The sequence below is a fragment of the Ammospiza caudacuta genome, chromosome Z (genome assembly GCF_027887145.1).
Source record: "Ammospiza caudacuta isolate bAmmCau1 chromosome Z, bAmmCau1.pri, whole genome shotgun sequence".
In the NCBI taxonomy this organism is placed as follows: Eukaryota; Metazoa; Chordata; class Aves; order Passeriformes; family Passerellidae; genus Ammospiza; species Ammospiza caudacuta.
Window position 1 is genome coordinate 43,581,408 of NC_080632.1, and position 17,481 is coordinate 43,598,888.

At 43.5% G+C, this 17,481-nt stretch overlaps 1 protein-coding gene across 2 annotated transcripts; it reads left to right on the forward strand.

Moving 5' to 3' along the window:
- The first annotated feature begins 46 nt into the window (after positions 1 to 46).
- UTP15 (UTP15 small subunit processome component) lies at positions 47 to 16,985 on the forward strand. Of its 2 annotated transcripts, XM_058823891.1 has the most exons (12): positions 47 to 276; positions 610 to 702; positions 787 to 971; positions 2,089 to 2,267; positions 3,038 to 3,163; positions 3,819 to 3,954; positions 11,710 to 11,794; positions 13,772 to 13,921; positions 14,183 to 14,284; positions 14,484 to 14,617; positions 15,115 to 15,173; positions 15,683 to 16,985. In XM_058823891.1, the coding sequence occupies exons 1-12, from the start codon at positions 187 to 189 to the stop codon at positions 15,904 to 15,906; spliced, it is 1,563 nt and encodes a 520-aa protein (XP_058679874.1). In that variant the 5' UTR covers positions 47 to 186; the 3' UTR covers positions 15,907 to 16,985. The 2 variants fall into 2 exon arrangements, with proteins under 2 accessions (XP_058679874.1, XP_058679873.1); XM_058823890.1 differs by having other exon boundaries at positions 610 to 971.
- The last annotated feature ends 496 nt before the right edge of the window (positions 16,986 to 17,481 follow it).

The window sequence follows — 17,481 nt, forward strand, 5'->3', positions numbered from 1 at the left end:
AGAGGCGCGCTCTGATGACGCACTGCCGGTGCTGCCGCCATCTCTCCTCGCGGCCGGCGCGGCGTGCCGCGTGTGCTCCGAGCCCGCCGCCGCTTCCCGGGCCTCTCCCGCTTCCCGGGTCTCCGCCGCTTCCCGGGCCTCTCCCGCTGAGCTCCGGCCTGCCCCGGCCCGGCCCGGCCCCGCGTCATGGCCGCGTACAAGCCAGTGGTGGTCCAGGCGTGCCCCAAGCTCGGGGAGAAGATCACACAGGACACGCTGTACTGGCGGGGATACAAGGTAGGAGGAAGCCCAGCAGTCGCAGTTACTGGCCCAGAATGCCTTCTTTTACTATTTTGGTGCAATGATTTTTTTTTTTTAAACACGTATAAGTTAGTTTTTAAGTTCAGAGCACGTAATTAAAAGGGTAAGTTGTATTGAGTGAATTGGAAAAAAATTAAAAGAATAGGAGTGGTCTGTCAGAAGTGAAACTCATTATCATTGCACCGCAAAAACGATTTGATTCTTATGGAGTTTTAAATTCTTTGTAGGAAAAATAGCTTTTATTTTGCTGTTTTCATACTTGATTGTGTCCTTATGTGTATTTAACGATCTTTATCACAACTGTTTTAGACACCTGTTCAGATAAAGGAATTCGGTGCAGTAAATAAAATTGACTTCTCCCCAGTCCCACCGTATAACTACGCTGTCACAGCATCCTCGAGGGTAAGTGGCCTTTCGGAGGCTTTTATGCTGTTGTTCTTCAGCTCGCATGACACCAGGAGATGTAATTCCCTCTTGTTCTGGCAGATCCACATCTACGGCCGCTACTCGCAGGAGCCCATCAAGACGTTCTCTCGCTTCCGTGACGCGGCGTACTGTGCCACCTACCGGGACGACGGGCGCCTGCTGGCCGCCGGCAGCGAGGGCGGCAGCATCTCCCTTTTCGACGTCAGCGGCAAAGCCCCGCTCAGGCAGTTCGAGGGTCATACCAAGTAAGGCAGGGCTGTTTTGTTTTGTTTGCATCCTAAAGCAACCGGGGGGTTTCTTAAAGATCGCCGTGTTCCACCCCTCCCGCCGCACGGCAGGAACGCCTGCTGCTATAGCGGCCAGGCTGCTCAGAGCCCCACCCAGCCTAGCCTTGAACGCTGCCAGGGAAGGGGCATTCCCATCTTCTCTGGGCAACCCGCTCAAGTGCCTCAGCAATATTCAGTATTTACATTAAATTATAGTAGTATGTCTGCTGCACATGTTGCTGAAAACCTGAGTAGAACTGATTTATGTCGCTTTTGACTGTCTCGTGGAGATCTTACTGAAAAGTAGATTTATGTTAACTTTAAAATGGGAGTGAGATTTTAAAAAAATCTAAATATGAATCAAGTATGTAGAAGAGTAAATACATTTTCACATAGGTGTCTCTTAATATGTTGTGTAGGTACTCTCTTGCGGGTACATTGCATTGATAAGCACATCTTATTTGATGCTGGTAGGAAAAGAGTTCTAAAATAAACAAAACCAATGAAGAAATACACCAGTAAAAGCAGGAATTCCTTAAAAAGCTTCAAAAACAAAACCAAAGAAGTGCATAATGGTAGCATGGGGTGAGGAAGAAATTAGGAGTTCTGATGTATCAGTGAGGAGGAGACAGTGGTAGTGCCTCAACAGACTTCTGTGCTATGAAAAATCGATTTGTGGTTTATCTATGTAGAACAAGAAGAATCCCCCTTTCAGTAGGAAGTACCCAGACTGACCTTCAGAGTGTTTCTGTTTGAGGTCTCTTTGCAAATTGGGTGTTCCAATGGCTAGGTTGACTTCATACCTGTGCACACCTGCATTTGCACAGAGTACACCTGTGTGTGTTCTGCCAAGACCCGTTGGGATATTACAGTCATAACAAAGACACAAAGACTTCAGTAGTGGTTTTAAAAGGCAAGAAGATTGTTCAAAGCAGCCATACTTGAAATTTGCTGTTATAAAGTGAGGCTTTGCAAGTTCTAATATTAAACACTGCACTTCTAGGTTGGAGTACTTTAATAAACTCTTCATGCATACTAACTCTTCTTGAAACATGAATATATTTTAACTTCGGGTGTTGTGGACTTTGTTTTCTAGACCAGTTCATCTAGTGGGATTCCTGTCTGATAAATACCGAATATTTTCTGGTGGTGATGATTATTCATCAAAATTGTGGGATATTCCAAGTGCCACAGAAATCATCTCTTACAGTGAGCATACTGACTACGTGAGATGTGGCTGTGCAAGTAAAGTGAATGCAGATGTCTTCATAACAGGTTTGGTTTTGTTTTTTTATTTATACTTCTTTTAGATTGAGTTGAAGAAAAATGCTGAAAGTTTTTGATACAGTAGGGTCATGCTTATTGCATTTTAGTCGTGAAGGATCAGTCTGCCTGTGCAATACCTACTTTATTGTTTCCTTTTTTTGATTGCTTTTTAAGCTTGACACTGATGTTCTAGGGGAAACTGCAGGAACTGAATTTTAACATCTTCATAGTTTAGTCTATTAGGGTTAATAGAACTTGTGAAAGAAAATACTGTGAATGTATCCTTAGTCAGGGAGTGACTGAAATGTTGTACCAAGTTTCTGGAGCAGGACTCTAGTCTGTACAGCTCATAACTGGCACACTCAAAAATGTGAAGTCATGTGGAGTTTCTTGGAACCAGCTGCTTTTGTTTTTCCAAACAATTGCTTTGTATTAGTCTGTGGAAAACTGTGAAAAAAACCTAGTATTCCTTTTTTCATGAGGCACAAGAAGGTTTCATCAGGTTGCTTGATATTTATTATTATAAATACACTTCGTTCATGGAAGTGAAATTAAATGAAAACAAATTAATTTTACAGACTGACAGGTAGCTAGGGCTAGAATTAGAAAATTTGTTTCCCCAAGGCTGTAAACTAACCAAGGTAAGTCACAAGGTGTTTTTACATGTATGATTGAAGACTGTTGCTATTAGCCAGGAACTCCTTTAGATGATAGTACACAGTTGTTTTAGTTCTTGAACTAGTTGAAATTATGAAACTGATTTATGCTGATGTTTGCAGGTTCCTATGATCACACTGTGAAACTGTTTGATGCACGAACAAAGAGTAGTGTCATGACGATAGAGCACGGCCATCCTGTGGAGAGCGTGCTTCTCTTTCCATCTGGTGGACTTCTGGTATCTGCAGGTGATTCTATGAATTAGAATTTATAGAATTAAATAAAATATATTTTCTGTGGTCCTCATTTGAGGAATACTTCAGCTTTTTGTGTGCTGTTTTAGTTTGATAATGAAGTGGTAAGTGATGTAATAATTTGATTTCTCAAATATCTTCTGTCAGAATCTGCGTTTAGGTGCCGGGTGCAAGTAAGGATCTTTCCTTTTTGTCTTTGGTTTAATATTCTTGTTTCCACTACCCCCCTGCCCCCAATATAATTTGTAATAACAAAATGCAGACTAATTGGCCCACTTCTAAAGTGAAGGAATTAACATACTTAGCTTTTGAAAGGATAGGACTGTCTTTCTCATCATGTTGACAAGCTTTTTTAGTCTCTTGTTGCTATTCCATCAGAGGTACCATAACCCTATAGTTTAAAGATTTTTTTTTTTTTGGTAATGAGTATGATTGGAGAATGGTTGAATCATTTAGGTCCATTCAGAATGGCCTAAAAAAAGAGCAGGCTTGTGCCAGAAGATAGAATGGAAGAGGATGGTGAGTAGGTACAGAAAACTGTTAGGAGGTAAAGGTACTTGCGAAGGAAATATTGCATCACTCTGTGAAAACTTCTTCAGAGAAGCATAAATATGTACATGTGTATGTTTTGTGTGCTTCCTCTTCACAGGAGGTCGATATGTCAAAGTTTGGGATGTACTAAAAGGTGGACAGTTACTAGTTTCACTTAAAAATCACCATAAAACTGTGACTTGTTTGTGCCTGAACAGCTCTGGACAAAGGTTATTGTCAGGATCTCTCGACAGGTTGGTATATTTTGTGGCTTCCTTATGGTTCCATTCTTTAGGACCTTTTTTCTTTGAAAGGTATTATTTCACATCACTGTTAACCTGTTTGCGGAAAAGTGTACTATGATTCTGTGATTCAAACTGTACTATGATTCTATGATACAATTTAACCTTTTCCTCTTACTAATCTGAATATCAATAAGGATTGTGTGTGCCTGGAGAACTTCTGAATAAGGGTTCAGTTTTTTAAATAAACTGATCTTTCCAGTCTTTGGAATTGTCCAGGTTTAGAACAAATTTGGGGAAGAATCCCCCAAAGGAGCTCCGGTGGGAAAAGCAGATCCAATCGGCCCCTCCCCCCAACTGGTCCGGGAGGAAAAAATACCTCCTTGGAGAAAGGTGGAAAAAACCTGTTTATTAAACAATAAGACCAAAACAATATCAAAGCAATGAGACCCCTTGCCACTCTAAAAGAGATGACAAACTGAGAAAACCCCGGGTTGAAGCTCAGCTCACTCAGTCTCTGATCAGTCCGTCCGGTGCTGGAATTGTTGCAGGCCAGGCCCGGCCCGGTGGGCCTCAGGTGCAGCTGCCGGTGCTCTCCTGGGTGTTCAGTCCAGAGCAGTTTCAAGAGGTCCAAAGAAAAAGGAAAAAAAACGGTCCAGGGAATTTCTCTGCCTCAGCTGGCTAGAACTAACTAAAAAGCAAAAGAAGAGCTCTCTGCCCCGCTGTCTGTCCACAGACAACACAGTCTAGGAGCAGGAATGAGTGCAGTGTCTGAAAACAAACTGTGCGCTTCTTCTCTCCCCCCCTTCACTCTCTGGAACACTCTTAAAGGTACAAAACTTATTAATATTTAACATAATCAGAATGAGATGACTGGGGATAAAAGCATCATATAGTCAACCCAGGACATTCCACCCCTTATCCCCATATCGTCTGCTTACTACTAACACTAATATAAATTCTAACTCTACAAGTACATACATGATACATCCGTTATACAACTATACACAGACAATGGTAATAATGTTCAGGAAACAGTGATATTTATACAGGTTTTATCCAACAATCAGATCTCCCTGAGGTACACATCATGTTCTTCCATCTTTTTGCATTATCCACCATGTGCAACCTGGTCCCTGAGCAAAAACAACCCCACGAATGGGTTTGTCTGTATTCGAGGCAGGATTAATCCAAACTGTCTTCCCTAATAAACCTCTGACATGTACCACTGGGACTTTGTCTCCATCTACTCTCTGCAAAGGCTCAGATTGGGCAGGGCCCACTTGCTAAGTAGAGCCTCGGGTGTTAACTAACCAGGTGGCTTTTGCCAGATGCTGCTCCCAGTTCTTGAAAGATCCCCCCACCTAATGCTTTCAATGTGCTTTTTAACAGTCTGTTGTATGTCTCCACTTTTCCTGCAGCTGGTGCATGGTAGGGGGTATGGTACACCCACTCAATGCCATGTTCCCTAGCCCAGGTGTTGATAAGGTGGTTCTTGAAATGAGTCCCATTGTCTGACTCAATCCTCTCAGGGATGCCATGTCTCCACAGAACTTGCTTTTCAAGGCCCAGGATGGTGTTCCAGGCTGTAGCATGAGACACAGGGTAGGTTTCCAGCCATCCAGTGGTGGCTTCCACCATGGTCAGCACGTAGCACTTGCCCTGGCGTGTCTGGGGCAGTGTGATGTAGTCAATCTGCCAGGCCTCCCCATACTTGTACTTGGACCACCGCCCACCATACCAGAGGGGCTTCACTCGCTTGGCCTGCTTGATGGCAGCACACGTCTCACAGTCATGGATAACCTGAGAGATACTGTCCATGGTTAGATCCACCCCTTGGTCTCATGCTCACTTATAGGTGGTATCCCTGCCCTGATGGCCTGAGGCATCATGGGCCCATCGTGCTAAGAATAACTCTCCCTTATGTTCCCAATCTAGGTCTATTTTGGACACCCCTATCTTTGCAGCCTGATCTACTTGCTCACTGTTTTGGTGCTTCTCATTAGCTCTACTCTTGGGTACATGGGCATCTACATGGCGGACCTTCACAGGCAGTTTCCCTACCCTGGTAGCAATGTCTTTCCACTCTTCAGCAGCCCAAATTGGTTTTCCTCTATGCTGCCAGTTAGCCTCTTTCCACCTTTCCAGCCATCCCCACAGAGCATTGGCTACCATCCATGAATCAGTATTAAGGTAGAGCTTTGGCTACTTCTCTCTCTCAGCAATGGCCAGGGCCAGTTGAACAGCTTTGAGTTCAGCAAGTTGGCTTGATCCACCTTCTCCTTCAGTGGCCTCTGCCACCTGTCGTGTGGGGCTCCGTACGGCTGCTTTCCACTTCTGGTGCATTCCCACAATGCGGCACGAACCATCAGTAAAGAGAGCGTATTGTGTATCTTCTGCTGGCAGTTGGTTGTATGGTGGAGCTTCTTCAGCCCGTGTCACTTCTTGTTCCCCTTCATCAGAGAGACCAAAGTTTTCACCTTCCGGCCAGTTTGTAATTATTTCCAGAATCCCAGGGCGATTCAGTTTTCCAATACGGGCGCACTGAGTGATGAGAGCAATCCACTTGCTCCATGTAGCACTGGTGGCATGGTGAGTGGAAGGAACCTTTGCTTTGAACATCCACCCCAGCACTGGTAGTCGGGGTGCCAGGAGGAGTTGTGCTTCAGTGCCTGTTACCTCTGAGGCTGCCTGGACTCCTTCATTGGCAGCCAGGATTTCTTTCTCTGTTGGAGTATAGTTGGCTTCAGACCCTCTGTAGCTACGACTCCAAAATCCTAGTGGTCGGCCTCGAGTCTCCCCAGGCACCTTCTGCCAAAGGCTCCAGGACAAGCCATGGTTCCCGGCTGCAGAGTAGAGCACATTCTTCACCTCTGGTCCTGTCCTGACTGGGCCAAGGGCTACTGCATGAGCAATCTCCTGCTTGGTCTGTGCAAAGGTTTGTTGCTGCTCTGGGCCCCAGTGGAAAGTGTTCTTCTTACGGGTGACCAGGTAGAGAGGGCTTATGATCTGACTGTATTTGGGAATATGCATCCTCCAAAAACCTATGGCGCCTAGGAAAGCTTGTGTCTCCTTCTTATTGGTGGGTGGAGACATTGCAATGATCTTGTTGATGACATTGGTGGGGATCTGATGCCGTCCGTCTTGCCACTTCACTCCTAGAAACTGGATCTCTTGAGCAGGTCCCTTGACTTCATTCTTCTTGATGGTGAAGCCAGCTTTTAGGAGAATCTGGATAATTTTCTCCCCTTTCTCGAACACCTCTGCTGCTGTCTTCCCCCACACAATGATGTCATCAATATATTGCAGGTGTTCTGGAGCCTCACCCTTTCCCAGTGCAGCCTGGATCAGTCCATGGCGGATGGTGGGGTTGTGCTTCCACCCCTGGGGCAGTCGCTTCCAGGTGTACTGCACGCCTCTCCAGGTGAAAGCAAACTGAGGCCTGCATTCTGCTGCCAGAGGAATGAAGAAAAATGCATTGGCAATGTCTATAGTGGCATACCACTTTGCTGCCTTGGACTCCAGATCGTACTGGAGTTCCAGCATGTCCGGCACAGCAGCGCTCAGGGGTGGGGTCACTTCATTCAAGGCACGATAGTCCACTGTCAATCTCCATTCTCCTTCAGATTTTCCCACAGGCCAAATAGGACTGTTGAAGGGTGAGTGGGTCTTGCTGACCATCCCCTGGCTCTCCAGCTCACAGATCATTTTGTGGATGGGGATCACAGCATCTCGATTAGTTCGGTACTGTCGGCGGTGCACTGTTGAGGTGGCAATTGGCACTCATTGCTCTTCCACCTTCAGGAGACCTACTGCAGATGGGCTTTCTGACACTCCAGGCAAGCTGTTAAACTGCTTGACTCTGTCTCTACAGCAGCTATTCCAAATGCCCATCTGAGTCCCTTTGGGTCTTTGAAATACCCACTTCGAAGGTAGCCTATGCCCAAAATACATGGGGCCTCTGGGCCAGTCACAATAGAGTGTTTCTTCCACTCATTTCCAGTCAGACTCACTTCAGCTTCCACCAAAGTAAAATCCTGTGATGGCCCTGTCACACCAGCAATAGAAACAGACTCTGTCCCCACATGTCTCGATGGGATTAATGTGCATTGTGCACCAGTGTCAACCAAAGCTTTGTATTCTTGTGGTTCAGATGTGCCAGGCCAATGAATCCACACAGTCCAAAAAACACGGTTTTCCCCAGCCTCTACCTGCCTAGAGGCAGGGCCCCTCTAAGCCTGTTTATCCTTCTTTCCCTGGGCATATGTCTTGGAGGTTCCTTCAAGGGGATCAAAAATATTGTCATTATCATCATATGTGACAGTTCGGTTACTGGCCACTGGAGCTGCTTCCCTTTTGGAGCTTCCTCTCTGAATCTTCAGTTGTCTCACACGCTGTGCCAGAGCAGCGGTAGGTTTTCTATGCCATCTCCCCATGTCTTCTCCACAATCACGCAGGTAGAACCACAGCTCAGCTCATGGGATGTACCTTCTCTCGCTATCTGGGGAACGTCTGTGGTGGGTACCAGAACCTCTGATCTGTACTGCCGAGATTTGGAGAAAGCCCTCTTTAATCTCCTCCCTCAGTTTCTTGTGACCCTCCTCTATCTTGTCCTCTAATTTTTGAAGATGTGTTTCCACCGCTGCAATTCTGGCATGTGTTGGGCCATTCACAGTGTCTGCATATGCTCGGAGCTTCTTTGCCATATCCAGCACAGTCTCCTCACCATCATCCTGCTTCATCATTGCTAAAGCAGAAGCGTATTCTTGTGGCCCAAGTCGTACAAGTTTTCTCCACATCACAGATGTGCATGGTACCAAGTCTGGATTTACAGTGTTTCCATCATCTGAGAAGACAATCTCAGCTATTGCCATTTCCCTCAAGCGTTGAATCCCTTGTTCTATGGTTTTCCACTGAGTTTGCTGCATATAGAGATTGTCTGCACACAGGTATCTTTCTGCTACACTTCTTAGGACCCGTTCCCAGAGGCTGTGAGAGTTAGCCCCCCTCATCATTCCTTGGTCTGTGACAGGATCCTGTAACAGAGATCCCAAATGCCTGGCTTCAGTGCCATCCAGAATTGTAGCCTCGGCTGCAGCATCCCAGAGACGGACCAGCAAACTAATGATGGATTTATCAGGTTGTCGGGTGTAATCCTTCCTTAGGCCACGAAGGTCCTTCAGAGAATAAGACTCAATATTTGCGTCTGGTCTTGCACCTGCTGCTTTGACTCCTGATTTTATGTCAGGAGGCACTGAGGTTCCTTCTCCTGTATCACCATCATCATCATCATCCACTGGTCGATCAGTTTTTTCCGTGCGTTTCCCACTTCTAGTACTGGTAGCAACAGCCATTGGTTTAGATGCTGGCTTAGGCTCACTATCTGGTCTGGCTGCTGGCTTCAAGCCTGGGCTGTTGGCTACAGCTTGAGTGACTGGGATAGCTGATTTATCTCCCTGCCCCCCTGCCTCTGTCTGCTGCCCTACACTATCTAACACAGTGCGATAAGCATAGGCCAGGGCCCAGCTTATTGCAATTAGCCTTTTCTCCTTAGAATCGTCATGGCACTTCTCTTTTAGGTATTTCCACACCTCTGCTGCGTTCTGAATTTGTTCCATGGAAAATCCCAGTCTACAGGATCAGAAAATTCCTTCAGGGTTTGGCCTATATTTTCCCATTCTCCACCCCACTCAGGATTTTTCACGCCTGCATCTGCTTCTGGGTCAGGGGTCTCACCAGCTCCTCTGGATATCTCAGCTCTCATTCTAGAGAAGCTGCAGACCATATAGAGGAAGCTTACCAGATGAAATACCAGAAAGATGGTCTCTTTAACATTCAGGGGAAACTGAACATTCTCAAAAAGTGACATAACCGATCCAAAGGAGAAGAGGGAAAGGGAAGCCTGGAAAGTCTCATTCTTGGCTCCTCTTCTAACAGACTGAGTGTAGTTACTAATAAATTCCCAAAACGTACCACTGGAATTGGGATGCAGGGTAGGATGAAGAAACCATAAACCGTACATGTCGTAAACAGAGGCCAGTATCTTTGTGAACGCTTTATAAATCATTATCACCAAGGCCAGCACAACAGCTATTCCAATCCGTACCCCTCTACTGTAAAAATTACTTGTTAAGGACAATAATCCTAATGACCAGAAAGGTATTGAAACCTCAAAAAGGTCTAGAGCCCAGAGCCACACGGAGGCTTTCACAACCAGAGACATCAGGGGTCCAAGCAGCATGGCTACTAACTGCTTTAACAACAACAAACACACAATTAATAGGGCTTTTTTCCACCTTTTCCAGCAGCGCGTTGGGCGCCAATTCATGTATTTGTCCAGGTTTAGAGCAAATTTGAGGAAGAATCCCCCAAAGGAGCTCCGGTGGGAAAAGCAGATCCAATCGGCCCCTCCCCCCAACTGGTCCGGGAGGAAAAAATACCTCCTTGGAGAAAGGTGGAAAAAACCTGTTTATTAAACAATAAGACCAAAACAATATCAAAGCAATGAGACCCCTTGCCACTCTAAAAGAGATGACAAACTGAGAAAACCCCGGGTTGAAGCTCAGCTCACTCAGTCTCTGATCAGTCCGTCCGGTGCTGGAATTGTTGCAGGCCAGGCCCGGCCCGGTGGGCCACAGCTGCAGCTGCCGGTGCTCCCCTGGGTGTTCAGTCCAGAGCAGTTTCAAGAGGTCCAAAGAAAAAGGAAAAAAAACGGTCCAGGGAATTTCTCTGCCTCAGCTGGCTAGAACTAACTAAAAAGCAAAAGAAGAGCTCTCTGCCCCGCTGTCTGTCCACAGACAACACAGTCCAGGAGCAGGAATGTGGAGGAGTGAGTGCAGTGTCTGAAAACAAACTGTGCGCTTCTTCTCTCCCCCCCTTCACTCTCTGGAACACTCTTAAAGGTACAAAACTTATTATTATTTAACATAATCAGAATGAGACGATTGGGGATAAAAGCATCATATAGTCAACCCAGGACAGGAATTTAACTGTTTTTAACTTTAATACAGTTTAAATATCTAAAAATGTGCCAGTATTCGCCTTTTAAAAGCCTGGGTTTTGTGTCTTGCTGCTTTTGCTTCTTGTACCCAAGAGTGCTTGTGAACGTGACCTCTTTGCTTTTTTCATTCGGTTTCAGTTGATGAGTACTGATAGTTGGTGTCTTGTGTCTGAGACATTAGACATTAGAAATACAAAGTGATGTGAAATGACACTGGATCTGTTTTCCTCCTTCCTCCTGTATTGCCTAGGCTACCTCAGGCTTTACAATTACATAACACTAGCTTTTGTCCTTGGAAGATAATACTTTGTTTTCAAGTTTGTTAAATATTTCGTGCTTCCAACCAAATCCTTAATGGGCAGCTGGATGCAAGAGTATCTACAGATTTACTCTTAGATATTGCTAGTAGATCTTGTATTTAAAATTTAAGAACAAATTTGAAGAGATGCTGTCTCAGTGTTTTCCTAATACACATTTCTGAATTCAAATAATCACTATGCCTGCCTTCAATTTCTTCTTCTATTCTTGCCCCATTTTCACCTTTTGTGAGGTAAGTGCACTCCTGACTTGACTTGTGGATACCTTTTAACAGAACATTACTGTGGCAGGAGTAATACCTAAGACGCTCAGTGGTAGTCTGAGGAAAGCATTGTATTAACTCTCAGTTTCCTTGAATGACCTGTAGAAGATGAGAGTGATGAAGTTCCTGTAAAGTGACAACAGTAAATCTCTACTAACAGCTTTTTTATCTTTGCTCTTGTGTGTAGGCATGTGAAGATTTACAGTACTACATCCTACAAAGTGGTCCACAGCTTCAACTATGCAACATCCATCCTCAGTCTTGCGTTGTCGGTAAGCGCATTAGAAGACTTCCTAGACTAGAAGTGAATTCCTGATACCTTTTAAGTCACTAAAATAAATAATTGTTGCTTTCCTGGCTGTTGGGTGTTTCAGAAGAATGGTGTATGTGCAAACTAGGGTTGAATATGTTTCTCCTGAGTAACAAACTAACAGTTTTTAAGCATAATAGATTCAGATACCATGTTACCTGACTAGATCAGTGCAATGTCTTGTGTTTATGAATGACAATGTACATCATAGGGAAAGCATTCACTTTAGAAAGGTGGTCCTTCAACTTCAAGATGATTATACTTACCTTTTGCCTTTCAGGAATGCTGTGAGTCCTTTCGCATGGCAGCAATAAAAAAAAAGTAGTTAATTTGTTGAGAAATTCAGAATAGGATGTAAACTTGCTTTAAAAGTTGGTGTCAGGTTGGTCTGAGGAAGAAAGAAAATGGTTGTGAGCATAAAAAAATTTGTTTGTCAAGGTGTCTCTTGGAAGCAGACAGCAGAGACTCTTACTTCTCAGAAGCTCTTGATTTCCAGGGGATAAGTTATCTGCTGGCCTGAAATTTGGAGGCTGGCACCAGTTTTTAAGCAATACTGTTGTCATGTCGTACCCCCTTATGTAGCCTTTGAAGGACATGTGAATGGGCCTGTGAGGGATCTTTACTACCTTTGCTAATTGTCCTTCTCTGCTGGAATGTGGAAGGTATGTGTGGGTAGTGTCTTCATTTCCTACTGTATTACCAAGGGAGCTGAGGTATAATAAATTTGGATTTTTTTTTCTTTTGAAGTGAAGAATCCATAGCCTTTTAAGACCCTATGGCAACTGGAAAATATGCAATACCTGTAGTTTAACATCTCTAGAGTGTGTATAATACATCTTTTGAAGTATGATCTTGTTTTCTGTTGACTAAACTGGAATTTTTCTGTTGACTAAATTTGAATTTTAAATGGTCATACAAGAACATTATAATGCCTTTACTGAGTCAAATCAAAGGTGGGTCTGAATCCACATGCTGCATAAGGAAATGCATATAGAAAACTAAACGCAGAGCAAGTGTGTTGATATTCTCTCAAATTCCATTTTCAGATGAGAAATTAACTCATCAAAGTGTAGTTTCGTTGTAATTCAGTTAATTACTATTGCATAAGCCTGTTCAGTCTCTCCTTGAGCTTGATTAAACTTGAAACCTTGCCTGGATTCCTTGATAAGGAGTTCCACATTTCTGATACTTGTGTGAAGAATTGCTCCCTATTGTTCCACTTGAATCTTCATAACCTTCAGTTGATGCCCTTAAATGAGCCATTCATCAGCTGATCTCCATCTGTTCCTGTCATAATTCTGTAGGCTTTTATTATATCATCTAATTGTAGAATGGCTTGGGTTGGAGGGGATATTAAAGGTCATGTAATTTCAGCCCCCTGCCCTGACACTGCTAGACCAGGTTGCACAAAGCGCCATCCTGTCTGGCCTTGAACACTTCAAGGGATGGGGCATCCACAATTTTTCTGGGTGAAATTTACACCTGCTTCATTATATAAGTGAAATTATGTAAACCAGTGACTGGTGTTTTGAACAACTTTCAGTTATTTCTCAAAATCCTGTTCCGTGGTAGCTTTGCTTTCTCATAGGTTCTGTTCATGCCTGCTGTATGGTACCTAATAGCCAAAGGTAGTTGTATGCTGTTGGAAAAAACAAAACCTTATAGTTACAGAAGGGCATTAATGCATAATTGAGATTGATTCACTAGTCAGTCTGTAATGTTGCTTATGAGCATTGCCTGGAAGCTGTCCCTGCCTTGAACAAAGTATTCAATCATGGAACCTCAAAAAGGTGCATTCCACATTAAGTCATCTATGATACTGTGATTTGAACCTTGTAATGAAACATAAAACTATAAAACTGTGTAGCTAGAGCACATACATGCATGGTAGAGCACAGATAAGCACTGGGTCCTAACTCTGTGAATTTCTTTGTGCTAGCCTGAAGATGAAACCATAGTTGTAGGCATGACCAATGGGGTGCTAAATGTTAAACACAGAAAACCAGAAGAAAAGAATGAAAACTCTCAAAAGAAGAGACAGCCAGCATATAGAACCTATGTGAAAGGAAGAAGTTACATGCCAAAACAGGTATGTGGTAAGAAAATGTGTGCTGAAACATTTCTGAAAAATTGGTTTATTTGAATGTGCTAAATTGGAGAAGGGGAAGGGTATAATATATAAATATTATATAAAATAATATATAAATATAACATATAAATTTATTTATATTAAATTTATATATTATATAATTTTATATGATATATAAAATTATTCATGATAAATGTGTCTAATCCATTATGTGAGTGTGTGTGTATTTGTCTTACTGTGAACTATTTTTTTGAATTCTAGGAAGATTTCTGTGTCAGTAAACCTGTAAAACGTGTTTTGAGAAAATATGATAAGCTGCTGAGGAGCTTTCAGTCTTCCAAGGCTCTTGATGCAGTACTCGAGGTGAGGCATTGGTTTTTCTTCTTTGTCGGAGTTTATGCGTCACCTGATGTTAATTTTCCCTGTATGTCACACTAATTTTGTTTTTGTGTATAACTAGAAAGCAGTCTTAAGCTGGGTTCTGTTTTGGTTTTGCTGACACCAGTGTTGTGTGTAAAGATGTTGCTTTGCTACTAAACTCTCTCTTCTTTTATGTGTCCAGCCACCCATCATGCTTCATACCCCTGAAGTCACGGTTGCAGTCATGCAGGAGCTGCATCGCAGAGGAACACTGAGAAGTGCACTTGCAGGCCGAGATGAGAAGCAAGTTAATCTCCTGCTTACCTTTGTGGCAAGGTATTATTTTAACATGAACTCCCTCTGACTATTTTGACGCTTCTGTTCCCTAATTACTCACCACAGTTTCGGCAGATCACTGGTAGAACACTGGTACTCCTGAAATCTCATATGCCTTTTCTATTCTGATACCAAGGCTTTGGGATAGGTTTGAAACAGTTCACCTGTTAGCACAGAATGGTTTTGCTGATGAGCTATTCTACTTCCTTGCTAAACACTCTACCCTTAGTCTGTTATTTTCTGTCTCCTTGATGAAATTTGTGTTTTTATGTACTCAAGGCTTTTTGACACTCTTCCTGCCGTCTGTCTTCCTGAAAGGAAGAGGGTAAATACCACATAGGTGGGGTTTTTTGACTTGCATCTCTCTCTGACTGCTGTTCTGTGATGTCTCTTCATCAAGAAAAATTTGTCTGTATGCCTGTGTGAGAAAGCTGCTTGTTGGTGGTGGAGTACAGTTGACAAAACCAGTAAAATAGGAATGTCTTCTAATTTTGCAGGCGTGTGATTGAGCCTAGATTTACTCCTGTGCTGGTTATTGTTGCCGATATGATCACTGGTAAGACAATACAAAAAAGATTCTCAAAGCCATATAGCTAGCTTGCAAATAAGATTGAAAGTGCTACATTTTTAAGAAACCAAACCTTAATGATTCTGTTTATATCTGTGGGCTTAGTGTCAAGAGAATGATCCAAAAAAGAGATATTTCCAGATAACTTTGACCATAGTCAGGATTTGATTTGCACAGGCTGCAGGAAGCTCCTTGTGGTCTCTAAGTACCTTTGATACTTCATGTTTCTGTGTTTACATAGTACAAATAGCTTCCTCTTATTTAGTGATGTTAAAAATAGTATTTGAGGTTATAAAAACTTCTGTTTCTGTGAGTTTGGCATACTGCTGCTGTAAGTACATAAAGCTTATGCTTTCAGAACAGACAACATTAAAGTTGTCTTATTTTTTCCGAATGTTGGACTTCTGCTAGAGTCCTTAAATGTATCTCTAACTAGCTAATATAATTTTTACCTTTTTATACAACTATAGATTCTTAACTGATATTTTTCTTTATAGACATTTATCAACCTGTGGTTGGGCAGTCAGCAATAGTTGATAAACAGTTCTTGAAACTGCAGCAAGCTATTGGAAAAGAAATTGACTATCAAGAAGAGCTACTAGAAGTTTTGGGAATGATGGATACACTATTTGCTACTTTTACTAAGAAAAGAGATACGTGTCTAGAAGAGAGCAAAAGTAATGGAGTCACGGAGATCATTGAAACAAATAGGAATTACTGACACCCATCTCAACAAATTGTCACAATTAACTTGAAAGACATGACTTGTTCTCCTGGTAATTTCTTATAATAGTGACTTTCAAAATAAGTTGAAGTTCTGTCTTTTAAACTGTGTTGCTGAGTAGGCTTGATTACTGAAGATGAGAAAGAGGACATTTTCAAGATTGTCCATGCAATATTTTTCAGACAATTTAGTTTTAAAGTTTTATTTCAGAGTTACATAACTCCCTGTATTTACATGGGGATTTACATGGCCTCATTTTTGGTAGCAGCAGGGCTGCATGGGTGGTTTCTGTGAGAAGCTGCCAGAAGCTTCCCTCATGTTTGGCAGAACCAAACCCTGGTTGCTCCAAAGATGGACATGCTGCTGGCCAAAGTTGGGCCCACTAGAAACGGGGATAACAAAGTTATTGTGCAGTTGTAACTGTGGCCAGAGAAGAGCAGAGTGAGAAGATGTGAGAAGAACAACCCTGTGGACACCGAGGTCAGTGAAGAAGGAGGGGCTGGAGATGTTCCCAATGCTGAGATTCCCCTGCAGCCCCTGGTGAGACAGCCCTGCCCCTGCAGCCCATGGAGATCCATGGGGAATGCAGAGATCCATCTGCAGCCCATGGTGAGACAGCCGTGCCCCTGCAGCCCATGGAGATCCATGGGGAATGCAGAGATCCATCTGCAGCCCATGGAGGAGCCCGTGCTGGAGCAGGTGGATGCCTGGAGGAGGCTGTGACCCCGTGGGACACCCATGGAGAGAGGGGCCCTGCTCCCAGGCTGGAGCAGCCTGCCCTTGGAGGATGCACCCGTGGGAGAGCGACCACGCTGCAGCAGTTTGGGGAGGACTGTGGCCTGTGGGATGGGCTCACTCTGCAGAGGTTCATGGAGATCTGTCTGCATGGGAGGGGAGCCCACAGTGCAGCAGGGCAAGGACTCCTCTCCATGAGCAGTGGGAGAAGCCACGGGTCACGGACTGACCATAGCCCCATTCCCTGTCTCCCTGTGCCACTGCGGGAGAAGGCAGAGCTGGGAAGGAGGGAGGGCATGAGGGGAAGGTGTTTTTAAGGGTTTATTTTACTTCTCATTGTCCTGCTCTAATTTTGTTCAGTAATAAATATAATTAATATGTCTTAGTTGAGTCTGTTTTGCCTGTCATGGTATTTGATGAGTGATCTCTCCCACTCCTTATCTCAACGCATGAATTGTTTGTTATATTTTCTCTGCCTGGTCCAGCTGCAGAGGATTGAGTGAGGGGCTTTGGTGGCTGCCTGGTGTGTGGCCAGCACCAGCCCACTACAGTTGTGTGTCCAGTACTGTCAGCAGTCAACAATTTTCAGTTTTTATTTACCAGAAAATAATTGTTTGTGTAATTTTAATGTGTCGCTGTCTTTATTTAAGGTTAATATCCGATCTCGCATCCTTGAAAATACAAAGAAAACAGCATATACATTTGATAACACTTGGCTACATTGTTTTTTCTCTCCCCGCTTCATCTCCATTTAAGATTTTGATGAATTCACAGCACTAGCAGAATGATTCAAGAAGTGCATGCTTTTTAGTTTACTTTTTTTAATGATGCATATGT

What these genes read in the sequence shown, in the direction of transcription:
- UTP15 (XM_058823890.1), top strand. Translation starts at nt 187, where the DNA reads ATGGCCGCGTACAAGCCAGTGGTGGTCCAGGCGTGCCCCAAGCTCGGG. An exon ending in TTGTCAGGATCTCTCGACAG is followed by an intron (nt 3,955 to 11,709) that starts GTTGGTATATTT and finishes TCTTGTGTGTAG; the next exon opens with GCATGTGAAGATTTACAGTA. An exon ending in GAAGTTACATGCCAAAACAG is followed by an intron (nt 13,922 to 14,182) that starts GTATGTGGTAAG and finishes TTTGAATTCTAG; the next exon opens with GAAGATTTCTGTGTCAGTAA.